This window comes from Tenrec ecaudatus, chromosome 1, assembly GCF_050624435.1.
Source record: "Tenrec ecaudatus isolate mTenEca1 chromosome 1, mTenEca1.hap1, whole genome shotgun sequence".
In the NCBI taxonomy this organism is placed as follows: Eukaryota; Metazoa; Chordata; class Mammalia; order Afrosoricida; family Tenrecidae; genus Tenrec; species Tenrec ecaudatus.
The window spans coordinates 218,678,101-218,703,650 of NC_134530.1; the positions used below are offsets into that span (position 1 = coordinate 218,678,101).

The window sequence follows — 25,550 nt, forward strand, 5'->3', positions numbered from 1 at the left end:
AGCAGGGCAGGTGGGGCAGGGCTGCGAGCCCTTCTCTGGAGCAGTGGCAGAGATGAGCATGGTTTCTGTTAGCACTGGGAGAGATGGAGTGGGCGACAGTGTGGAAGGTGGAGGGCACAGTCCTGGAGGAGACGCCAGGCAGGCAGTGGGGGATGCGGGCTCCGCAGAAGATCCTCTTGAGAATGGAGACCTGAGCACAAACCAAACCCATTGCAGTTGATTCCAATTCATGGTGGCCCTGTGTGCTACAAGACTGCTCCCTGGGCGTTGGTTTTCATGGCTGTAATCTTTTTGAAGACAGACCGCCACACCTTTCTTACGTGGCACTGTCGGGTGGATCCCAGTCGCCAGCCCTTTGGGCTGTGGTCAGGTGCAGACCATGCGACCAACCAGGGACTTGCTTTCAGCGTGTTCTCAAAATGCACTGCCATCGAGTCGACGGTGACACACAGCCACCCAGTCGGGAGCGTAGGACTGTCCCTGTGGGTTTCTGACAGTTAACTCTGTATGGGAGTAGAAAGCCTCATCTTTCTCCGTTTGAGTAAGCTAACAGACTGGAAAATGGGGGGGGGGGGTGAAGCTAGAGGTCTCAAGGAGGTAGAGAGGGTCGGTTGGCATCCTAGGGGAGGAGGAATCTACTATGCCAAGATCATAGAGAGCCCAAGGTCAAGATGAGAATGGAGGAATAAAAATGTGCAGGCTGGAGGCCAGCAAGTTAAGAGAACCTACCTGGTGACCTTTGTTTTCTCAAGGCCCCATGCCAGATTTTCAAGGGGAGGGGCAAGGAGGGAGAACTCAGCAAGGTCGCCTTGTGGCCTTGAGAACAAGCTACCAGAGGAGAAAGGATTGCTGGCCTCTGTGGGCACTGGAAACCCAGACAAGGCAGGAGTGGCCCCACATGAGCCGGTGGTGCCCTCTCCAGCAGCGTCGACTGGTCAGGGGGAAGCCGAGAAGCCAGGTTGGCTGTGGGTCCATGCTGGGGCTTTGCTGGCGCAAGATGCGTAAGGGGAGATGCGAGGAGAGAGTTCAGGGGAGACCCAGCTGGCCTGAATGAGGAATGGGGACAGGCTGGAGGAAGCGGGCTGCCCCTCCCCCTCTATCCAGAGCGTGGCTTCCCTATGAATCACGAGGACACCTCGCCTCTAACTTTACAGACCCAATCTCAGGCTCTGGTATCCAGCGCCTAACGCAAACCAGCCTTCCCGTGGGGAACCCACTGCCCCACAGCCCAGGGGCGGGAGAGAAGCTTCCCAAAGCGACTGTTTTATGCAAGGTGGGTGAGGAATTCCCGTCCTGACTCAGGAGTCTTTCCCACCATTGGCTGCGGGGACCCTGCTTTCTGCTCCAGGCGACCAGCGAAGTAGTACGTTCTCCCTCTGCGGGCCCTGGTCCCTTTGGCAGCCACAGAATAGGACCTGCCTCCTGGAGTGGTGATCTGAATCCCTGGTTTTGCTTGTGTGAGTTGGGAGGTGCTTCCTTGGCTGCCAAGTGAACCCTTATTCAAAGTGAAGCCCGTTGTGCTTTTTTATAGTGATTAGTTTTCATGAGCTGGGCCCTTCTTTGGCATTTGGGTTTAGAGTTAGCAACTGCTAGCTCGATACCAGGCTCTTACATGACCAAGGACTGGTAGTCCTGCCCCGTGGGGCTTCGGGGAGACACACGGGCTCTCCCGGCTCTCCCCGGCAGCGCGGCTTCAGTGGGAAGATTTGGCAATGCTGGAGCCTGATTCCTGGACTGGGGCTTCTTGAGACGTGAACATGCCCATCTGTCCTCTCGAAAGAGGCCTTCTTCTGCCTCTGGAATAAGAGCATCCCGCCTTGAAAGCTCAGACAAGGACAACTCTGAGGATGGTGCGGGACTGAGCAGTGTTTCCACCTAGAGGTGCCTGGGCACAAAGGCCTGGCAGTCACCTTCTGCAGACACACAGGAGACCGCTGCCAGTTAGCACCGACTTGACAGCAATGGGTAGCATCGTTTCCAGGGCATGGCTGGGCCCAGCAGTGCTACGTGAGCAGGATGTAAGGACACTGGTTCTTCGGTGCTGGGCTCATATTTGTGGCACCCCCGCCTCTCCCACTGGCCCCAGCTAAGCACACTTGCTCAGGATACCACACACACAGTGTCCCCCATCCCCACCCCCTATACCCATTATCCCTCTTGATGTTGGCTCTCGTCGGTGCAATTCTTAGTTCCCCAAATCCCTCGCAGCCCCGAGAGTGAGAGAAGACAATGTGATGGTGGCTCGCTGGATTTATATACAACTCTCAGACAGACACTTTATTCTCTCCATGCACTGGCAGGGACCCTCGGGGATGGGGACACGCAGTGATCCCAGGGCAGGCATTCCGCCTCTGTTGTCTGTCTCATGGTTGGACCCACGGGAAGGGAAGACGGGTCTGCGGGGCCTGCTGTGGTGGGTGAGGGGCTGGGCAGTGGAATAAACAAGAATGGACGCCGGGAGGACGGTGGAGCGCCCTGAGGGCCCTCCGGGGCTCTTGGGCATCTTCCCCGGCCGAGCCATCCCTGAGCACAAGCAGAGTTCATTGCTGGGAGGGGGTCACCGGAACCCCAGCAGGAGAACAATCTGAGTGCTGAGCCATGCTTGACTACCATACCCCGAGTTCTCCGTGACTTAGCTCTGTCTTCCAAGCCGGGGTGGGGGGGGCGGTGAGAAAAGCCCCCAGGTGTGGAGCTGGACAGGTGGCGAGGCTGGAGGATGGACGATCAATGCCACCCAGTACTGACCTGCCTGATACGCCCACGTCTCCTCCATCCCCTCCCTGAGGAGGCATACCAGGAAGCCCCACACTCCTTCCCCGTGGGATTGGCTACATACACCCATCCAGAAAGGGAGAAGGGAGGACAAGGCCGCAGGCTTTCAGAGGGGTGGGCGAAGTGGCCCTGGCGCCGTCCAATGTCAGAGGCTGGCAGCCGGCCTGCAGGTCTTGCCGCGCCTAGCTGAGCATCTTGTGCCGATCGAAGACGGTCTTGCGCTGCTCCTGCACCTGCAGCTTCCATCGCTGCTGCGCGCCTTCCACGCGCTCCAGGACGGTGTTGGCTCGGGGTCCCCCCAGGGAGGCGGCTGCGGCCATGGAGCGCGCATCCTGGAGTGGGGAGTGAAAGAAGGGGTGGGCACTGGAGCCGGGCTCCTGGACACCTGGCCTCACCCAGGGTGCGGGACCCCTGAAGACTCTGCCCCTCCAGCCTGAGGTCCTGGCCGGTGTTTGCAGAGTCTGTCCTGTGGCTGCTGCCCCTGGCTGTGTTAAGTGTTGGCCTCACAGCCTCCTGTAATACAGAGGTGTGTTGTGTGGGCAATGCACCAGCAGGCCCCGTGGTGGCCCTGCCTGCCACCACCCAGGGATGGCAGGGACACCCAGGTGGCCCTGCAGTAGCAGCATGCCTGCTTGGGGGGCGGAGGCCTGCTAAGGAGTCCCTACAGATGAAGACCCACAGCCTAGGTTCCCTAGGAGAGACAGGGTGGGGCAGCAGGGTCAGGGTCGTGGAGTGCCTCCTTCAGTCCCCTCCCTCCTTGGAGAAGCTGAGGCACCCCAGCACCTTCCTGAGCAAGAGCAGGAGCAAGCGAGCGACCTCCCCGGGGCCCCTGCCCCTCTGCTCTCTGAGCGGACTCTGTTGTCAGAGGCAGGCAGCATCCTCCCCTAATTACCACTTGTCCTCCTCTGAAGCTCCGGAGCCCATGCATTTCCTGCAGGACCCGAACCTGATCTTTGGAGGGAATTAGAGCCCAGGGCCAGGCCCACACCCCCTCGGGGATTTCCTCCCTAGCTCTCCCTGCCTCTCATCTCCTGCCACACACCTCTTAAGGGATTAGCACACCTCTCTAAGCCCAGAGCCGCCCAGTAAATGCAACTTTGCTTCTAATGCCCTGAGCTGGCACAGCTTCTGTCGCCACACAGCTGCCAGGGCTGGGGAGGAGGGGGTGGCCGGGAGCGGGCTGGTGGCCGCAGGGAAGTGGGCTGGCTAGGGGTGAAGGGGGGTGATAGTTAACCAGTACTGCCACTGCCATGGCCGCAGTGCTGAGTCACTGCTGGGGACATAGACCCAGGACAGTCAGAGATGGCCACTGCCCTCTGGGAGCCCTGGTCCAGGACTGGAGGCTCCCTCTGCCAGGCCACCGGGAATCCTGGTCATGCCTTAGAAGGAGGAGTGGCAGCAGTAGGCTGCGGATGCTGAGCTGACTCAGACTCCTTCCTGACCTCAGGGGTGAGTCCACCCCCTGTGGCCCGCACACAAGGTCACAACCAGAGCCAGGGGATCGAGGGTGGGCCGAGCCACTTAGCAGTGGTGTCTCCATATTGCTGGCCAATCGCTTACTCTCTTTGCACAATCTTCAACCTAACCCAGACTTAGCGACCAGTTGCTGGCCAGTCAATTCTGATCAGAGCTGCCCGCACCCTTGGCTTCCCACGGCCGTTATCGTTCCATATGCACGTGGCCACGTTGTTTTTCCAGAGCAGCTGGGGGCTTCAAACCACCACTTTTTGGTTGGCAGTCAAACACAAACACAAACAAAATAACCATCACCAATGAGCCAAACGACAGCTCACAGCAACCCTGTAGGAGTGGAGCAGCACTGCCCACAGGTGTCCCGAGACTGGAAATCTTTATGGAAGCAGACCTCTGCCTCTTTCTCCCACAGAGCAGCAGGTGGGCCCCACTCCCCACCTTTCGGGTGCCAGCTGAGCACTTTAACCACGGTGCTATCAAGGCTCCCTCTCCTTTCAGGAGCCATCAAGTTGAAAGAAATAAACTAGCCAGTGCGTGTGTGTATACCTGCAGGAAGAAGCTGTACCCAACGAACGGAGCCTGGCTCACCTGGTGGGCGCGTGTGGTCTGCTCTCTTCTGCACTGCTGTTCTTCCCTTTGTAAAAACCCCTCGCAAAGAAGGTCTCACACGGGCAGGGGAGGGAAGGGGAAATAATGTTTGCAGAGCGTTGGGGGTGATGGGCTGGGGTCGCAGAGCAGGACCCCAAGAAATGCTGAACTGCCATCTTCCCAGGTGTTTTTGGCCCGTCTCAGGGTGAGGGATTGAGCAGCAGGAGGGGAGCTTTCCCTGAAGGGTAAGCTGAGGCAGGTGCTGAGGTCAGCCCTCCCCAAGCTGAGGAGCTCTGGGCTGGGGCTGAAGGACGAGGCCTTGTCCTCAAAGGCGCTGGCCTGGCCCAGCAGAGCCACACTGGCTCACCAGCTGCTCACCTGCTTCTGCTGCTCCCCCAGGACTCCTGTGGGAGGTGCTAGTGCTGACAGCTGGCAGAAGATGGGCACCTGGAGGCCTCTGGGCACCCTGCTCTGCTTGTGTGCAGCCTGCGACTGTTTGATTAGTAGTTAAGCTAAGTGTTGACCTTGGGCAATGAATGACCTGCCTTCCCGGGACCTCTCTCCTCATCAGTAAGGTGGAGACCGGAGTCACTGCTGAGTGAGAGAGTGGAAGTGAGCCTTTGACCAGCCCCGGGGTGTGGGTGGGGAGCGAGTACTCCATAGAACAGAAGCAGTGACTATGGTTGGGCCCAAGCTCTAGGGTCTGCTGGGCAGGGGAGGGGGGCCGGAGCGAGCAGCCCGTCACTGGGAGGAGCTGCCTTTGACAAAGGCTTCCTGTGGCTACACCGCCTTTCAACTCTGCACAGACCAGCCTCCGGAGTGCCCAGCCCGTTTTGCCAAGGGGGATGGGCGAGGCACCGGGTAGTGAAAAACTGGGGGAACTGGAGTCACAGCAGAAGGGGCGGAAGCGCGAGCTGCAGGCCTACTGGGAACATCATCTCTGCTGAGGGCTGCGCAGGTGCGCAGAGAGCAGGCGACCACCCTGTCTCCTGAGTCAGGACCCTGGGAGGGCCCACTCCGCCCCCTCCCAGCTGCAAACCCGGGTGGGCACCTGTTACATTTTTCCCCCGACATGGTTCCCTCGTGAATTCGCTCTGCCAGCCACGACTAAATAGATTCAGACCGGACTGATACCCTGCTCCCAAGCTGCCTGCTCAGCCTCTGCTCCCCGGGGCCACTAGTTTGGGGAGAGGGGTATCAGAGTGTCCTCACTTCCAGGAAGTGGGGTCTCCTGACAGGGTCTGGGGGGAAGGGCACCCCAGAGGACGAGGGTGGGGTGCTTCCAGGCTGGCACTTCCGCCTGCCTCCCAGGGAGGGCGCTTGCGAGGGGAAGCCAAGAAGGGAGCATTAAGGGAACACGCTGAACTTCACCGCAGGACCACAGCGTCATTTGTTTCCCTTCATGTAGAGTCTTAACAAACAGCTCCTAAGTGGGGGAAAGCTGCTGCTGAGAGGCGCTGTGTTCCCCTCGCTAATAGTCTGATTAAAGGTATTAAAGACTCTGCGTCGGCTGCAGGGCCGGCCCAGAGCGCAGAGCAGGATGGCGGCAGGCAGAGGCGGCTTCCTGGAGGTCCACTGTGGGACCAAGCGGGCATAACTCTGAGGGAAGCCTCTAATGCTTATTCGTTGCAGGCTGGCCTCGTTGGGGGCCCTCACAGTGCAGGTGCCCCTCCTCCCAGACGGGAGGGCAGAGGCTCGGAGAGAGGAGCCAGCTTTCTGCACTGGGTGGCTCAGCTATTCAGTGGCTGGGCCAGAGTCTGATTCAGCGTCTGCGGGGGTCTCGTCCCAGGGCCCAGCTGGGTCTTTCTTTGGCTTGCTTCACATAAAAAGGAGTCAGCATGCACAATCCAAGAAGTAGGTTGGTTCTTTCCCAGGGGTGGGGGCGAGACAAAGCCCCGGGAAGGAGTTCAGCATCGAGGGCCCGGATGTTAATGTGCATGAGCCTGGGCACTGCAAAGCGCCTGGTGGTAGCCTTCCGAGACACACCCCACCCTGCCTCTCACCACACCAAGCACCGTCTGGGTCCCGCTGCAGTCAGCCATGGTTGTCTATGGGTTCTCGGCAGTCCCCCTAGGTCCAGACTAGCATCACTGACACTGCCACATGTACCAGGTCGCTCTGGTAAAGAGCCTCTCGGGGAACAAGACTCGCCACCTCAGGTGGCACCCTGTCCCTGGCTTCCCCTCAGTCCTCCTCCCCAGGCCTGGGACAGAACAGGACCAAGCTTGTCCCTCACCCTGGCACATAGCTCGGAGTGGCCCTAGTGCAAAACCCTTTCAAAAGGCGATTACAGAACTTCCTAGGGAGCTCACACCATTTCTGCCTTGGCCAGACTTGCTGCCTCTCTCCAACTGCCACATGCTGCCACCAGTCATTTTCACACGGCAGATCCAACAATGCCATCCCATGTCCCCTTCCTAGTGCAGGCTCAGTGACGTCATCCCATGTCCCCTTCCTAGTACAGGCTCAATGAAGCCATTCCATGTCCCCACTCCTAGTGCAGGCCTAATAACACCAGTCACCTCCCAAATACCTTGCTGCTGAACTAGTTCCTGAGATGGGCCCTGGAACATGGCCTCTCAGCCTGCCTTCTCCTTCCTGTCCCTCCCCCCGTCCCACCCCCACCACACTAGGTGTCTCAGGGAGCTATGTGCCTCTAAGAATGAGCTGGTTTACCCAGGCCTCAGTACCGAGGGGCATTAGCATGGTCCCAGAGCCCTGGTGGTACACAGTGAAGCAGCTGGCTGTGAACAGAAATGTGGGCCCTTGGAACCATGCAGGCTCTCCCCAGGGAAGGACTGGTGCTCCCTCCACTCCTGCTCTGCCCACTGCCTCAGAGTCTGGCAGGGAGGGCAGCTCCACTCTGCCACTCCGGGCTGCTCAGTGTCAGAGCTAACAAAACAGCCAAATGCTGAGGCAATAACTAGTGCATCAATTTCAGATGTAATACTGAACCAGGACGCTAAGTGTCATGGGGCTCCAACCCCTGCGGCCTACTCCTGGGCTGCGGGGCACCTGACGGGCCTTCTAGAAGCCTCGAGGCATTGTGGGTTGGGGCTCCCCCAGGCGTCCGCCTGCTCCCTGGCACTTAGAGGGAAAAGGAGACCACTTCTCCATGGCTGAGTCTTCCCCGCACTGTCACCTGCTCGCTTTGCCTCCCTCCCACAGCTCTCCCAGAGGAGGAGCCCAGCCCTGTGCCCCGCTGTGGCAGGGTCCGAGCCCACAGAAGCCCTTCCTTCTTGCTCTTCAAAGAGGGCCAGGCCTGCACATCTAAAAGGCCCTGTTTGCCGATTCTGCCCCAGCACACATGCTTTGCTTGCTTCCTCCTTTCAAAGAGCGTCTGAGCCGGGGGATTAGGTCTAATGCCACTGGAATCCCAGGAGAGGCAGCACACAGCAATCAGGGCCCACGGAGGCGCTGCCAGAACTTTCAAAGGGAACACGACAGGCTTTCATCTCCCTGCACCTACGGACACTCGGCTGAGGCTGCGCAGGAGGCTGCCCCTTCCTCTGCCAATTCTGCAGCTCCAGGGATGAGGGCGATGGAGCTAAGGGCCCCTGAATTCTCAGAAATGATCCTACCACTGGGTCTCTCCTTGCCAGTGCCTGGCGGAGGGGGCTGGAAGCCTGGGGCCTGTCTGGATCAGTCACACACTGAAAGGTCATGCTCCTGGATTTCTTCTTTGTGGGGTCAAAGCCAGATTCCTCCCACCTCCATTCCAGGAGGGTTCATCCTTGCTTCTGCCTTATGGGAAATGTCCACCAGACTCTGACACACCAGAGACAGAGCCACAAGCCTGCCCCTGGGATGCCACCTGGGGCCATGGGCTCGCTCTACCCCCAGTCTCGTACTCTCCCTTACCCACCTGCCCTGGGAAGGCTGGGAGAGCAGATCAGCCCTCTCTACCCAGCACACACTGGGTTCTCCTAGGCCCTGCACACCGGACACCTTCAGCTTATTTGTCTCTGTCCACCATTAGTGGGCGGAGAATCCATCCAGCCAGGCAGGCTTCCTTCTCAAGACTAATCTACACACTCACACACTCATTCACACACAGGCACTCACTTTCACACACACACACACACTCTCTCTCTCTCTCTCTCTCTCTCTCTCTCTCTCTCTCTCTCTCTCTCACCAACACTGAGTCAATGCTGACTCACAGTGACCCTACAGGACAGAGTAGAACTGTACCTGTATGTTTCCGAGACTGTAACACTTAACTGGAGTAAAAAGCCTCATCTTTCTCCCAAAGAGCAGCTGGTGGTTTCAAACTGCTGACCTTATGATTAGCATTCCCCCCACAGATTTTTTTCTATTAGGAACCTCCCAAAGCTCTCAGCATCTCACTTGTACAACCTCACCTGACTGTCCCCTCATTTCTGCCTCGGTTCCTGGCTCCACTTAAAGCACTAACAGCAGACATACCAAGTCACGTGCCCAACCCAGTGACTCTACACCCCCAAACCCAATGCAGCAAGCCCATTCCTGCTCACGGCAACCCACAGGACAGACAACGCTGCCTCAGGGGGTGTCTGAGGTTGTAATCTTTACAGAAGCAGCCAGCCTTCCCTCACCCGTGGTGCAGCTCAAGGGCTTGAACCGCAAACCTTGTGGTTAGAAACCTGACACCTAACCCACTGCACCACCATGGCTCCTTAGTGATCCCTCCCCTCCCCTCAGCAACAGAAACCCAAGAAGCCGGTGGACAGCAGCACCCCCTCCCCACACCCAAAGCGTGGGTGCTAGGAGTGCCCAAGTGGAGGAGCCAGGCAGCCGCTGACTGGTAGGCTGAAGACAGGGCAGAGCAGCTGAGGGCACAGGTGAGCTGGATCACACAAGGGCAGCCCCTTACCCGCTCCCAAGGTCCCCATTGAAATGCACGCTGCCCCAGCCCAGCAGTGCTGTCTGCCCAGGCAGAGCCGCCTGCATGGCAGGTCAGGGTATGGACGACTGAACACACCTTTGTGTTACCTTTCAGAATCTGAGGCTGTCACCCACCCCTTCTCTCTCCCTCCAGGGCAGGCACTTCCTCGCTAGCTTGTGACTTGAAAGTCCGCACCCTGGCACTGCCTGGCCTGGGCTGCAGGCTCTGCCTGCGGGAACCAGATGGATCAAGCCAACCCCCTCCTGCCCAAGGCCACCTTCACACAGACAGGCAGCCCCAACTTCAGAGGGAAGGGGGTCTCCTGAGGGGAAGAGGCCTGGGCTCCCTTACAAGAAGGGCACACTGCCCTCTCCCCTCTGGCTCCGTCACCAGGACGCCAGGAGACACAAGGCCGTGCCCGAGAGCCACGCATTCCGGGGAAATGGCACTTGGACTGTATAATCACCAGGCTGCATCTCTCAATTACTCCCCCAGCCAGGCCTGCAATTACCACCTTCCCCCTAATCGCCGAGTGTTTATCAGCAATGCTCTTCTCCTATAGAACTGCCATTACTGCACATTAATAACTGGGTAAGCGCTCAGGGTTTCCTCTTGAACACAGACCACCCAACTGCCAGCGACCAGCCCTGGGGGAGAGGCACATCCTCTCCCTCTCCCTTTGGCCACACTCATGCCGCCAGGAGGCTGGGGCAGATCAGGGACGGTCCACTCCGGCGGCCGGAGGAAGCGCCCCACCCTTCCTGACCTGGCCTCATCCTCTGCCTGGGCCAGCCAGAGCCACACCATCTGGGCAGCATCATCCCTGCACCGGAGCCCCTATGTCCTCCCTCTATTGGCAAGTGAAAGCTTAGTTGAAGGTGGCTGCTGACCTCTAGTAACACTGACCTCACTGCACCTCCTTCCCTTACCTCTGGCTACACATAAGTCACTCCTTCCCTTACCTCTGGTAACGTGGAACTCACTATCTTTCCTCGTCTTACCTCTGGTTACACAGAACTCACTGCAAAAAAGCACCTGCTTACATTGGGTTGACTCTCTCACACTACTCCCAACCTTGGTCCTCCCGTGCCCTGCCTTCCCCAAACCCACACCCCACTGCCATGTGTTGACTCCACGTCATGGCAGCCCTAGCCCACAGGGCAGGCGTGCTCCCGTGGATTTCCGTCCCTGTACCTGTTCACGGGAAACAAACTCCTCACCTGTCCCCGAGGAGAGGCTGATGGTTCTGAACGGCTAACCTTGGGGCTTGTGGCACACTGTGTAAGCACTATGGCAGCAGGTCTCTGGGGGCGTCTTATAGGAGGAGGTAGCTATGATGCAACACACTGAGTTTTTTCCTTCAACACTGCCCTGGCCTTTCACTCTTGCTCTGGGAACCTGTCCTGGCTGAGCCTCTCCCATCCAGGGGTCCCCCTCACTCCATCCATCACAAAGTGCCCAGGAGCACCACTGCAGGGAGGCTCTCTCTGAGCTCACAGCTGCTCCATGCCCTTCCCTAGCCCCCAGAGCCCCGCTCTGTCCCAAGCCCCTGGGTCTCTTGAAGGCAGCTGCCTCCACTGGCCCGTCCCCAACCTCGGCACACGGGGAAGCCACAGGAGACTTAGGCACCACTTCTTACTACCATTCTGGGTCCAACCCAGGCAAAGCCAGCCCTCCAGGGCGCCCCTGGGCCTATCTCCTGGACATGGGCAGAGTGGGGAGCGACTATGGAGTGTGTTGGGCTCAGGTCCAGCTCTCCACCACCACAAGAGCCTGTGAGCCACGAAGGCTGCTGTTTATGGTTCCATCCTCCCCCAAAACGCCCAGCCCTTTGGTGGTTCACAATGCCTCGGGCACAGCACCCAGCGAGTAACCTCTGGTCTCATCACCTCCACTTACCTTCCTCCTTCCTGGCTGGTGAAACCCTGCTTTTCCCTGGGGGCTGGGAAAAAGGCCCGAGCTGAGCCCCCTGGGTGGGGCGTGTGTGAGTGTGTGTGTGTCTGCCCTGGTGGGAGGGTCCTCCTTCTCTCTGCTTAGAGATGCAGCAGGAGCCCTGGTGGTGCCCTGCCATGGGTTAGGCCCTGGGCTGCTAACCACAAGGTCAGTGGTGCAAACCCACCAGCCGCTCAGAGAGGGGCAGTAAGGAGGTAGTCGGCTCCCACACAGTTACAGCCCTGGGGGCCCTCAGGAGCAGCTCTACTCCATGCTTCAGTTAGTGTGGCTGAGGCGGAACCCACACAATGGCTGCCGGGGCCAGGCACTGGGAGCAATTTGGGGCCACCTCAGGCTTCATCTAGATGCACAGAAGACAATTCTCTGAGGAGGAACCTGAGTCTGGGAGACATGCCGGATGCTGCGGGGAGGGAGAGGGGAGTCGCTCGGTGCGGCGCAGTCACCTCATTCTCTTCCTCGTTGTGCAGCTGCTCCGTGTACGCGTCCGGCTTGCGGATCAGCGGGTCCACCAGCATCAGGAAGGCCATGTAGAGCAGGAGCGCGCCCACCACCGACAGGTAGATGACGATGATGATCTGGGGGAGAGAGCCCCGTGAAGTGGCTGCGGACTGGCCCACTGGCTGCCAGGGGGGCTGGGTGGGAGAGGGCCAGCGATGACTGTAAGGAGGAGACAGGCACGGGGGCCAAAGCACTGCCTTAGGGGCTGCAGTTCAAACCCTCAGGGGGCTGATCCCGAAAGCCTGCTGTGTTCCAGCAAGACTGGGCCCGGATCCAGGGTGGGCCACAGACACGCTCTCCACCATGCTCTTCCGGGCCCTTCCGCAGGGAAGGCCCCAGCAAAGTGGTGACCTCGGAGGGCTCTGCTGGGCCAGCGCCGCTCAAGGCCTGGAAGGCGACAGCAACTGTGCCTGCGGCCCCCCAGGGGTCGGTGTGATAGTTTCTCAAAGGACACTCAGTGGGCCTTGAGCGGAGTGACAACAGTGTTCATCCAACAACCCCACCAAGCAGCGCTCACCTTCCCAGAGGCTCGCAGATGGATGCTTTGTTTGGCACAAAAAGGCAGCTTCAGTGACGCTCCTTGGGTGCTTCCCAAGGGACAGGCATTTTGAACTAAACTTTCTAAGACATTTAGCAGTCGCCCTGTCTCCATAATAGTGCCAGTAGTAGTCTGGTTATTAAGATGACAAAAACACCTCACTCGTCTCTAAATGCACGCCCCCCCCCCCCGGGGGGGTGGGGCTGGAAGCACTGTGCAGAGGAGTAACTCGCCCGAGATCCAAGGTGAGTGAATGTTAGAGATACAACAGAGGTGCTGACTCACTCTCTAAACGGCTTGTGCTTCCACAGTGCCTGCCCGCCATGGCCTCCAGACCCCAGGCGCGGCCAGGAGCTGGTGGTGAAGAGAGGTGTACAGAGCCCGGAGCTTGTTCAATCAACAGTCATGGACAAGTGGACCAACTTGGGTCCATCTGGTTGGGGCAGCCGGGCCCAAGCCTTGGCCGGCACCTCAGGAAGTGGCAAAGGAGACTGGAGGGAGCTGTGTCTGATGGGGTCCCTGTGCGGGGAAGGAAGTCCCTTCTCTGTGAACCGCTGAGGGGGGATATGTGACTCAGGCGGGCATCTGGTGGGCAGGCGGAGTGGGGTGGGGGGGTGGGGGCCGCTGGAGCAAGTTCAGAGAAGCAGCGAGGGCAGGAACATGAAAGCGGCTCCACCGCCTGCACAGCTTGATGGGTGAGGACGATGGTGGGGAGGGGCAGGCAGCTGCTTTCTCTGAAAGCTGAGAACACAGAGGGGCTGCAGGGCTGACAAGAGGGCTGGCTCCCAGGCCAGGTGGGAGGGGGGCGAGTGGGCAAGATCCCCTCCCCTCCAGGTGAGGCTCAGCAGCAGAGCCTGCAAGAGGAGTCTGTGAAGACTTGGGTGTGCTGAGAACGATTTTCTGACACAGTTTCGACTCACGTCTTCCAGACCCCTTAGGGAAAGCGGGACTAAGCTAAGCAGCCAGAGCAGGAAAGGCATCCCCGCCTCAGACAGCTTCGCTCTGGACTTGGGGGCCCGGGAGTGCGGCGGGCTCTCGTCCCTGCTGGGTGGCTCAGTGGCTTTTGACGAGTCCTGCCTGGTAGCCAAGGAGTTGGACAAGGGTCTCCGTTATCCTCCCTCATTCCCTACTAGTTACTCCTCTCCTGGCTTCTCCCCGGGGCCACGGAGAACGAGGTTCAACACAGGGAAACACAGGGAGCACCTGATGCCCTTGCTCACAGGGGCACAGCGTCCCTCTGGAAGCTGCTAGGCTTTCTGCTGAAGGAAGCCAGGCCCTGCATCAGCCACGCGCCCCTCTCCACCCCCCAGCGTCTTGTGCCATCCCGAGAGCATGCAGCTCAAACGTCCTCTGTGGAAGGAGTCGGGGAAGTGAGGGGAAGGGGAAAACCAGAAAGAATGGAGGAAAGCAAGTCACAGCCAACTAACTCTCCCAGGGCTTCTGTCTCCGCCTGTAACAGGGGATGCCAGAGGAAAGGGCTGGGGCCCAGGAAATGGGAAGGGGACCCCTATGCTGGCGGCCACGGCAGCCTAAAGCCAGGCCCAGGGCCACCTGGAATGCTTAGAGCGAAGGACTGTGGCTGTGGCAGGGAGGGGAGAGGCTGTGAGGCGGTGAGGCAGTGTGGGTCGCCCCGCCCCCCGCATGCGCGGTGCTACCTTGATGGTGGTGGTGCTGCGCTCCTCGTACTTGCACTCACACAGCAGGCAGTAGGCCTCCACGTCGTGGCCGGGCACCGGCATGGGCTCCACCACGTGCAGGCAGTTGCTGCAACAGACAGATAGGCAGACGGGGCGTGGGGAGCTGGAGGGGGTTGGTGAGAGGTACTCCCTGAGATGGGAGACTAGTAGAGGGACCCGGTTGGCAGGGCCCCTGCCCCTCAGAAGCAGCTCTCCAGCCCGCAGTGAGCAGATGTGGCACCGTGAGCACGAACATGCCCCCAGTTCTGCCCACAGCTGCCTCCTAGGTGCACCTGTGCTCCCCCTGAGCGGGCTCCCCGTCGCCTCACTGTGCGCCACACTGGTGAGTGGAAACCCCCTATGGGACTAAGCGGCACCTTCAGGAGGCCGGCCTGGCGCTAGAGAATGCCGAGGTGTGAGCAGAAGGCCACTGGCTGCGATCCTCCGTGGGAGGGGGGCAGTTCCGCAATAACGGAGACGCCCCCGCTTCGCGAGCTCACGGGGTCATCTTGCGTTTCCAGAACATGTTGTGCTCACACCAGGCCCTGACCCGAGCAGCAAACGAACCAGTGAGCGAGGAGCGGGTGTGGCCCAAGGGTTTCAACTGGAAGGTTGGCGAGCCTGAGCTTAGACTCTCCAGACCCCTTCCCCCACTCTTAGGCTCACCCACCTACTGGATTCACCATTTATTTGCCTGTCCCGCGGGCTTCACAAACTCTCCGCACCTTCTGGCCCCCATTCTCCAGCCTGAAGATTTGCATCTTCGAGCGTCCCGTCCCATAGATCTCATCCACTGGGTACCTCACCGACCAAGTCAGAACCTGGTGACCATTTCTCACCTCGTGGCTGTCCCTTCACCCATCACATGTCAGCGTTGTCCCTCCTGGCACACCCCCGCCACTGCCGAGTCGATTCTGACTCACAGCGGACCCCAACTCCAGGGACGTAGAAAGCCTCGTCTTTCTCCCACAGGGCAGCTGGTGGTTTCCAACCGCTGACTTTGTGCCTGGCAGCGCAGTGCACAACCCACCTGGCTGTTTCTTAGTTTCTCTTCCTCACGCTGTGTCTCTGCTTGGAGATGTGACCTGACCTCCCTAATGGGGTCCCGCCTCTAGTTTGTCCCTGGATCGAATGCTGCCTTCACTGCAGACACGCAATCCTGCACAGCAGAAACTGAGCATGACAACACATCCACAGCCTCTGCCTGTCCACTTTTGCCTCCAGCACCCCACGCCTGCTGCCCATTCCTTGGGCTGGCTTCCCTGAATGAACCATGCTTCCACACCACTGCCAAGAGCATGGGGCTGTGTGGGCCACCTGGTGACCTCTCTGCGTCCTGTGTAGCCCTTATGATGTAGACAACTCCTGCCCCAAGTCCCCATGCTCAATCCTCTATCCAGCCTCCCCTGGAGAGGCTGAGCTCCTTGAGGACAGCAGCTTCGTCTTTGTCATGTCCACCCTGATCCCTCCCACCACTCCCAGTGCCGGGCCATGCTTGCCAGAGGAGGAGGTGGCTGTGCAGTGAGTCATGTGTCTGCCGTAGGCCCACTTTTACCCCCGGTGCTCCTGAGTAACATGGGCTAAAGAACACAGGCCCCACAGGCCCGGGAAGGCCAAGTGGCATCTCATCTCCCTGGGCCATCGTGCCCAACTCCTTGGGCACAGTGACTACGTGGAGGGAGCCAGGCCCACCACAGAATGCAGTTATCTTTACCACTGGAGGGAGACGGCAGGAAAGCCCCGAGTCATCCAGGAAGCTGAGCAGCACCGTGGTGGGATGGAAGCCAGGCCCGGCCCTGCCCCTGCTCCGCCTCTCAGAAACTGGGCCCAGGGTCTCCCGTACTCCCCCGGCTGTGGGACACAGGAGGTGGAGCAGATAACATTCCAGGCCTGTCCAGTGCTGACAGAGCTGCACCCAGCTCGGGGCTCTCTCTCACACGACCCCAGAAAACACTGGGGCCCAGTCTGGGTCTTTCTAGATCTGAATGGGTCTTTGACATCCCGGGGGTGCAGTGTGGAGATGAAGGCTAGAGGTTCAGTTGGAGGGCTGGGGGTGGGGATAGCTCAAAATTCAGTATGTGGCATGAAGACAGTACCTACGCTGCCCAGTCGACTCTGATGCCCGCTGCCCAGTGTGTGTCTGTACTGCCAGGGTGATCAATGGCTGCTGCTGCCAAAGTAACCTCTGGCTGGGCTTAAACAGGCAAGGCTTCCGTGAGCCTCTGAGCGCATTAACCCTTTGCAGTACCCAGGGACGCCAGTACACGCACACGAGTTTCCTGAGACCTCTGAGGAGGCCAGCTTCACCTCTGGGTGTGTAAGAGTTCCCCCATAGGACCAAATGCACTCTGTCAGGGGGCCTGGCACATGCCCGAGTCCCCCCACAGCCTCACCCCCGAGGCCTGGGAGCTGGACTTGGACAAGTGGTCCGTGGCTGTCATTCCTGACCCAAGGGAACATGGCCTGTTCTTCTCTACCAAGTCTCTACCAGCCTCCGGGAGGGATTCCTTCCATTCCTGAGCCACATGGGATGCCGGACTTGGAAGGCCTCGCAGGTGGTGCAGTGGGGTCTGCAGACTTCTCACGAGGCTGCAGGGACAGGGAGGAGGAGGTGGGAACAGGTGGGAGAAAGCCAACCCAGGGTCCTTCAAACTGGGCCCTGGTTACTGAGGGGCATAGGAGCCTTGGCGGTGCAGTGGTTACTCTTTGGGCTGCGATCCACAAGGTTGGCAGTTCAAAACCACCAGCAGCTGCCTTGGAGAAAGATGGAGCTTCCTACTACTGTAAAGAGTTTGTCTCAGAAACTCACGGCTGCTGTGCATTGGCATTGAATCTGGGACAATGGGTTTGGTTTGTTTTTTCCACTGAGGGGCACAGGCTGAGCAAGAGTGACAACATACTCGAAGAGCGCTGGTTTGTCCGCCGCAGGCACCCCTGGGGAGCAGGGGAAGCCCCGATGAGCTCCTGTCTCTGAGCAACCACCTCCGGGGCTCTCCTGGGAGCAGTGGGAGAGGGCAGCGAGAGGAGAGGGCCTGGGTTCACTGCCCCCGCGGGGAAGCTCTCCAGCCTCTCGGGCCTGTTTCCTCACTGACAGATGGGGCAGGAGGAGAGGAACATCTCAGGGACAATGTTCTCACTCTGGGTGCCCCAGCCATGAGCGTGAAGGAGGGTGGAGGTGGTGAGGGTGTAACCGGGGGATTGTGTATGTGTGTGGTTGGGGAAGGGGGGATGGTAGTGTCACTCTTTAGCCAGAGCAACTCTGATTTACTATTTGTCACATTCTGTTCCCAAAAATGAGTCTGCAGAAAGGATGTATATTTTAAAAGACCGAAAGACAGGACCTGTTTTAAAAGACTGAAAGCCACTGAGCCGGCCAGCTTTTCATTTCCTTCCTGTTCTGGGATATGATATATATTTGGTCTAACACCTCTCTTCTCCAGATGCAGTCCAGAAAAATTATTGGGGTTGCTGTTCTTTTAGAAAACTGGTGGTCCCGAGGGCTAGGTGCCGGGCTGTTTACCAGAAGGCCGGCAGTTTGGACACACCAGCCACCGCACAGGGGAAAGCTGGGGATGACTGCTTCTGTGATTCCCAGGCTTGGAAACCCGCAGGGGCAGTTCTACTCTGTCCTATGAGGTTTGCTGTGTCAGAAACCACACACTGGCATTGCTGCTAGGCTTGTGGTTACACGTTTCCAACACGAGATGGCAGGACACCAGCAGCCTACAGCAGGAATTGCTAAGTGGCTTGGGCCCTGCATCTGAAGACCACAGTTTAAACTGTTCTGGCTTACCGCTGCGCAGCCAGGAGAAAGCAGCCCCGAGTTCTCTCAGCACTGGCCCGATTCAACCCAGTGTGAATCTGCTGCACAGACCAGAGGCCACAATCAAACTGGTCTCTTTCTCTGGTCCTGGCACCAGGGCCGTAAGAACACACATGTCAAGGCCACATCCCCCACCCCCTGCTCAAAGTCGCAGTCCTAAGGGGTTCAAGGCAAGCCCATGATGACTCGGAGGTGAGACTCCCGGGGGGGGGGGGAGGGGGGCGGAGTCCTAGAATCCTAGTGTTAGCACCCATCACTCTGCACGGAGCTGTCCCGAGGCTCCTGAGTTAATATTGTTCAAGCAGCCTCTCCAGTCTGACCTTAACTGGAAGAAAGAAAGTTCAGCCTGAGAGACCCAGCACAGGGCTCCTTTCTCTACGGACACCTGTGAGCTCAGGTTTCCTATGGACTCGGCGGGGCCAGGGCGCTCAGTGGTTTAGCAATGGGTATCCAGTAACCTCCCATGATGAGATCTTCTTAAGGGTGTGGCAGGCTCACTGCCACTGAGCCAAATCTGATTCATAGCGACCCTGTAGGGCAGAGTGGGACTGTCCCTGCGGGTTTCTGTGACTGGACATTTTTACAGGGGTAACTAGTTTCATCTTTCTCCCAAAGAGCACCTGGTGTTTTAATGGCTAACCTGGTAGCAGCCCAACACATGTCCCCCTGGACCCCCAGGGCTCCAATATATGGAGAAGCTGGCTTGCTTCTTGGGTTTGGGCTTCTGGTTCTTTCGACTTGAGTCAGTGGCCTGACTCATTAGCCGTTTGGATTCATTAGCCTCTGCAGCCACAAGCCTGTCATATTCCTCCTGAGTACGGGGTTCATTAGTCTCCAAGGATATGTGAGTCAGGAGAAGCCATCTAACCCATGACCTTGGGACTTGCCCCCTTTTACAAAGGTGTGAGCTAGTTTCTTGATATAAACCTTTATCTATCTATCTATACATACACACATACATAAAAGCTGGCTGGCGTTGCTTATCTAGGTAGGCTGGCCTAAAGCAGCATCCAAACTCAAGCTTACAGTCATCTCTGATCAGAGGTAAATCAGTTGGTGTCAAGTTGATCCCGTGTGTGAACAGAACTGTGCGCGCCAAAAGGTTTTCAGTGATTGATCTTCCAGAAGCAGATCACCAGGTCTTTGTCCAAAGTGCTTCTGGGCAGACTTGAACCTCTAACCTTTTATTTAGTAGTCAAATGTGTTAACAGTTGGCACCACCCAGGAGACAGATCCCAAACTCAAACCCATCAAGCTGATTCCGCTCATAGCAACCCTATAGAACAGAGGAGAACAGCCCTGTAGGGCTTTCAAGGCTGTAAATCTTAACAGAAGCGGATTACCACAGTGGCTTCCCAGGAGCGGCTGGTGCATCTGAACTGTGGGCCTTTTGGTTAGAGGCTCTGCACCACCAGGGCTCCTTAGGAGAGAGTTGGTACCACTGAAATCTGCGATTGTTACACAAGAGCAGAACTGTAGCCTTGAGGTCCGATGTGGGGCTAAAAGCATGCGATGCAGGCGGGTTAGAGGCAGGGCTCCCCCATCATCGTGTTCCTGTACTCCCAGCCTTAGAAACTCCTGTCCGGCAGGGTCACTATGGCATCAAGTCGCTGCAGTGGGCTGTTTGTCGTGTGTTTATCAGGAAGGGCAGGAGCAGAAGCGGGAAGTGGGGGGAGGGTGGTCTGGTGCTGCAGGAAGAGCCCAGCTTTCCCAGGCCGTGGCACAAACCTGGGATTGCTCCGTGGGCTCCGGGGAGATACGATGCTACTAATTTGGGCCAACCTTCTGGACCGAGTGCTAGACACCCTTTCTCCTTTGCCACACATTGAGCAAGTGGTTGTGTCCAGAGACCGCATTTAAGCAGACTGCCTCTCAGGAAGCCCCGCTCAGACTGTCCCACATGGACACGCCTGCTGATGTCAACATGGCCAAATGCTGCTCAGGCTTAGCTGCACCATAATCGCCTAAGAGGCAGGGGCGGGAAGAAAGGCTGCTGCCCCTCACTCTCAAGGCACTACAGGAATGGGGGGCAAGCTTATCCTCCAGGGGCTCCATGTTTACTGAGGTTCCATTTCAGCAGGGGAGGGGGAAGCACTGGGGACTTGAACTTTCCCAGAGCTCACTTACAACCAAGCCCCAGGCCCCCCGTCTGATGTGAACCTCTCTACTCTGGTCTGATCCTGTGCTTTACGTCCCTGCAGGGTCTGGGCATGCCGGCTCCACCAACAGCCTGGATTAGAAATCCGCCCTGAAGACAATCTTAGTTGTTTCTCCCTCTCTTAAAAGCCAGCCAGCAAACAAACCAAAGAAAAATAGCCCACTACCATTGAGCCCATCCCTACACATAGCAACCCCATGTTGCCATTGTTGTTGCTAGGGTGCCATCCGGCGCCAGCCTCACCACTGATAGGCCAGAGTCCACTGCGGCAGCCACTGTGTCCATCCATCTCATGGCAGGTCTTTCACTTTACCTGCTTTTCAGGGTTTCCCAGACCACATATCTCATCTCTTCCCCATGGAGTAGCTGGTGGGTTCGAACCACCGATTGTGAGGTGAGCAGCCTCATGCTTCCGTCACAGCAGCACCAGGGCTCCTTGTTTTAAGTAAACCCACTACTGTGGAGTTGATTTTGACCCACGGCAACCCAGTAAGAGGTTTCCAAGGTTGTAGATCTTCACAGTGGTCAGCCCTTCTTTTTTCCCCTCAGAGTGGCTAGTGGGTTTGAACCACCAATCTCACGGTGATCACCAGCTCAACACTTACCCCACAATACTGTGGGAAACAGATTTCTCCCAAGGTGTCTCCCCCAAATATATGCCAAACAAAACTGCTTGCTACACATGGCAAATGACTATACACTTGGAGGTCAACTGAAGTAGGTCAAGGGTTATTCTCCCTAAGGGTTACTAGTCTTCTAGAGCAAGCAGACTATGTAGTCTGTCCCACCCTAAGTAGGACCCACTCGTTTCTGATATGCATAGTAGATTGTTTCCCTGTAAGAGAGGCCAGGGAGGTCAAGCCCACCATCATGAATCTAGGGTCCACTCTTCTTGTCACATGTATACTCCTAGTCCCTCCCCTTCCTATCATGTGTATACCCCTAGCTCATCCCCTTCCTGTTACGCCTATGCCCATTGTATATCCTCCTCCTATTGCTTGTATTGCCTATTGTACAGCCCCTTCATTACCTGCCCCCTACGTAGATATCATGCCCCTACGTAGATACAAGCCTTGTTTAGCAATAAATCATCCCACCTCGCCTCACTCTCCTGCCCTTAGCCCACGCTGTGCTTGGACCTGGCTGGTAAGATCATGGTCATCCAGGAGGTGAGCATGCTACCATGCAATGTGTTTAACTTCTGTATTTGACTCTCCCATTTCTCTATGACTTTATATTCCTCAACCGTACAATTGCACTTACTAAACCCGTACTTAGTTGTGGGGGGCACAATACCACTAGGGTTCCTTTTTTTTTTTTTTTTAGATTTTATTAGGGGCTCATACAACTCTTATCACAATCCATTCATATACATACATCAATTGTATAAAGCACATCCGCACATTCCCTGCCTCAATCATTCTCAAAGCATTTGCTCTCCACTTAAGCCCTTTGCATCAGGTCCTCTTTTTTCCCCCTCCCTCCCCACTACCCCCTCCCTCTTGTGCCCTTGGTAATTTATACATTGTTATTTTGTCATATCTTGCCCTATCCGGAGTCTCCCTTCCCCCTCCCCCCTTCTCTGCCGTCCATCTCCCAGGGAGGAGGTCACATGTGGATCCTGGTAATCAGTTCCCCCTTTCCAACCCACTCACCCTCCACTCTCCCAGCATCGCCCCTCACACTCTTGGTCCTGAAGGTATCATCAACCCTGGATTCCCTGTGCCTCCAGCTCCCATATGCACCAGTGTACAACCTCTGCCCTATCCAGTCCTGCAAAGTAGAATTTGGATCATGGTAGTTGGGGGGAGGAAGCATCCAGGATCTGGGGGAAAGCTGTGTTCTTCATCGGTACTACCTCGCACCCTGACTGACCCATCTCTTTTAAGCAAAGGATCCTGAAACTTATTTCAGACTTCAGTAGTATCATTTAAATTCTCTCTCTCCAGGGTTCAGCCTCTGCAATTATAAACTGGGACCCAAACCCAACCCCGTTTACCATGCACTGTTATTGAGAGGCTGGCACAAACGAACGCAAGTAGCAGGACTTGGGAAAAGTACAGAACATTCTATAATATGTGCCCATAATACTTACCTCACTCGACATCTCTACCCCCATTTTACATGTACCCCTAAAGACTAAGATTTCACACAAAATGATAAAATTCATCCCTCTGACCAGGGAACCCCTCAGCTGGAACTCAAGACACTGGAGTCTTGTTTCCAATGGGCTGTGCATTATAGGCAAAATACTCCATTTTCAGGCTCTATAGCAGTGGTTCTCAACCTTCCTAATGTCACGACCCTTTCATATAGTTCCTCATATTGTGGTGACCCCCCAAACATAAAATTATTTTCGTTGCTACTTCATCACTGTAATTTTGCTACTGTTATGAATTGGGAAACCTCTGTGAAAGAGTCATTTGACCCCCCAAAGGGGTCGCCCCCCACAGGTTGAGAACCACTGCTCTCTAGGATTGAGGAAGTAAGCTTATCCTTCAGGGGCTCAAAGGGCCTTCTAAAAACCGGCTAATCCATGCAATGCCTTACCAGTCTTTCTGTGACACATTCTGGTTGTAAATGTGCCCACTGATGTTTCTATAGGGAGGGCAGATGCATTTGCAACGGATATCTTCGGAACTCTGCAAGTGAAAACACAACACATATCATGGAGGCAGGCCCCGGCGTTCCAGCAAGGCTCCCAATTGGAGCCTGGTGAGAATGTTCTTCATCTTTTTCCAGCCCCAGTTTCTGCCAGCAATGAGCTCTGTAACAAAGACGTGACCTCACAGGGCCCTCAAGAGAAATCGCTCAGACTCACAGGAGGCTGCCCAGAAAAATCACTCCCTAAGTGAGGTGCTTGGGACCCGCTGTCCTGGGTCTCACACCCACATGTGCACCACTGCCCATCCCCATCCCAACCATCTCCAACGTCCTCGGCTAGAGTTTGAGGAAGGAAAAGGCAGGGCTGAGTAAGGAAAAGGGTGTTTCCAAGGGAATGTCCAAGCACTCTCAGGAATAAAGGGGTCCCAGTGGTGTAGTGGTTATGTGTTGAGCTGCTAACCACCAGGTCGGCAGTATGAATCCGCCAGCTGCTCCTGGGGAGAAAGATAAGGCTTTCTACTCCCACAGAAAGTTAGTCTCAGAAACCCACAGAGACAGTTCTAGTCTGTCCTCTAGGGTCACTGTGAGTCGGAATCCACTCGACAGCAGGGAATGAGGGTTTGTTTCCTGGGGGTATGTGGGTTACAAGTTGGGCTGCTAACTGCATGGTCAGCGGTTTGAAGGTACCAGCCTCTCCTTATGAGGACGATGAGGCATCCTGCTCTTGTAAAGATTTACAGACTTGGAAACCCAAAGGGCCAGTGCTATCTGTCTTAAAAGGTGAGTACAGAATTGGCTGGGTTGGATAAAAGACAGCTTCGCAAGTATAATCTTCTCAGTCAGGAATTCCCCAAAGGGAACACAGACAAACTCTCAGACTTGACTTTCCTTCAAAGCCTTCCAATCACATACTCCATGATGCACCCAGATATAGCTCGGAGACTCTGGGCCTTGAAGAGGGGAAGTTAATTCAGGAGTCTCAGGGCTTAGTTGGTCCTCTTGAACATATACTTCGGTCTTTGTCAGGTCTGACACATAGTATTTACACGCTAAAACTTGATTCCTCCTCCGTAGAGTAAACCCACTACGATCGAGCCAATTCTGAATCATACCAACTCTACATTGGTTCCCGAGGCTTCAGGGGAAGTCAACCACATCTTTCTCCCACGGAGTAGTTGGTGGGTTTGAACCACGGACCTTCATGTTAACATCCTAAATAGAGGAGTACATACTCAGGTGCCAGCAGTTAATTCTGACGCAGGGCAAGCCTGTGGGTGTAGAGTAGAACTGCTAATAGTTGTCAAAGCCAAGACCTTTCAGAAGCAGATCACCAAACCTGTGTGCAGAAGTGTCTTGGGTGGGTTGTAACCACCGGCCAGCTAGCATAGTGGTTCTGAGCCTGGCTGCTAACTTCGGGGTGGGCAGTTTGAAACCACCAGCCCAAGGATCTCTAGCCACACAGTTACAGTGTCAGAAACTCAAAGGGGGCAGTTCTACCGTGCTACAGAGTGGCCATGAGGTGGCATCCATTCGATGGCAGTGAGTGACCTTTTGTGTCGTAGAGCATGTCCCCCAAGGGATTCACAAAGGTAATGAAACCAGACCCAATTACACAGAATAAAGTAAGGTGTGGAGAACAACTTTCCCAACACAAACTTCTTGATGTTATTCCACCTCCAGCCTGCCTGGTCCAGTCTCTGGCTGCAGGTATCACCTCACCCCACCTCACCAGATGCCACCCCCATTGGCTCAACCCTTAGGGAAGGAAGTCTGAGGTCCAGCACAAGTCACACTCCCTGGATTCGGTCCTCCCACCCCCACCTCCCGCAGGTGAATGAGGGGGCGGGGTTTCAGCAGCAGACATCTAGGGCAGGTAGTACACAGGGGCGTACTGGGAACTCACCTTGCTGGCTTGCGCTGGGAATACCAGCAAACACCCGACCAGTGCCACGAAAAAGAGGAGCTTCATGCTTACTCAGGTTCGCTAAGCCAGCAACGCGAGGCACCTGGCGAAGAGACACGGAGTTGGAAAAGAACCGCAAGCCAAAGCCAGCAGTTCGGCCTCTCAACCCTCTGGCCCAGACGTGGGAATGGGGCCCGCCTGGGGCTGGGCTCCAAGATTCCAGGGCCTCCGGGGCTCCATAGGCAAACCTCTCCGGCAAGTCTCCGCCTCTCCACTGCCCACCTGGTGTGGGGACCCCAAAGGGGGACCCCAGGGGTCCGCGTCTCCGGGGACACGGCCTCCTCAGGCCTAGAGCTCTTCGAACCAGGTCCGATTCCGACCCTCGCACAGCGCGTCCCACCGCCCTCCGCCATCTCCATCTCCGTCCGCCCGGCAGCTCCTCCCCACTAGGCCCGACGGGAACTTTGGGTGCAGAGTCTGTGAGCCCCGATCCAACAGAGAACCGCAGTACCCACCGCGCCCAGAGGGGCTTCGGTAGGAGCGGGACACCTCCCAGAGCCTTCTGTAAACTCTGCACCACCACCCCAAACACTCCAGCCGCGTACCTCCGAGTCTGGCTGCAGCCGCACAAATCCCAGCAGACCCCGCCCCTTTCGGCTTCTATTGGTTGTTGGAACAGTCGCTCTTCTTCACTGCTCAA

At 56.8% G+C, this 25,550-nt stretch overlaps 1 protein-coding gene across 2 annotated transcripts; it reads right to left on the bottom strand.

Annotated features, from left to right (window-relative positions):
* Positions 1-2,250: 2,250 nt before the first annotated feature.
* Positions 2,251-25,550, bottom strand: TMEM9 (transmembrane protein 9). 2 transcript variants are annotated; one of them, XM_075528811.1, is made up of 6 exons: positions 25,456-25,550; positions 24,851-24,953; positions 22,894-22,985; positions 14,342-14,450; positions 12,094-12,225; positions 2,251-3,104 (listed from the first exon to the last, which is right to left on the bottom strand). In XM_075528811.1, the coding sequence occupies exons 2-6, from the start codon at positions 24,914-24,916 to the stop codon at positions 2,955-2,957; spliced, it is 549 nt and encodes a 182-aa protein (XP_075384926.1). In that variant the 5' UTR covers positions 24,917-24,953; positions 25,456-25,550; the 3' UTR covers positions 2,251-2,954. The 2 variants fall into 2 exon arrangements, with proteins under 2 accessions (XP_075384926.1, XP_075384925.1); XM_075528810.1 differs by having other exon boundaries at positions 25,366-25,467.

Coding starts and splice junctions, on each gene's coding strand:
- TMEM9 (XM_075528811.1), bottom strand. CDS start 24,916: ATGAAGCTCCTCTTTTTCGTGGCACTGGTCGGGTGTTTGCTGGTATTC. Junction 14,451..22,893: donor AATGTGTCACAGAAAGACTG/GTAAGGCATTGC, acceptor TGTCTGTTGCAG/CAACTGCCTGCACGTGGTGG. Junction 3,105..12,093: donor ACAACGAGGAAGAGAATGAG/GTGACTGCGCCG, acceptor TCCCCACTCCAG/GATGCGCGCTCCATGGCCGC.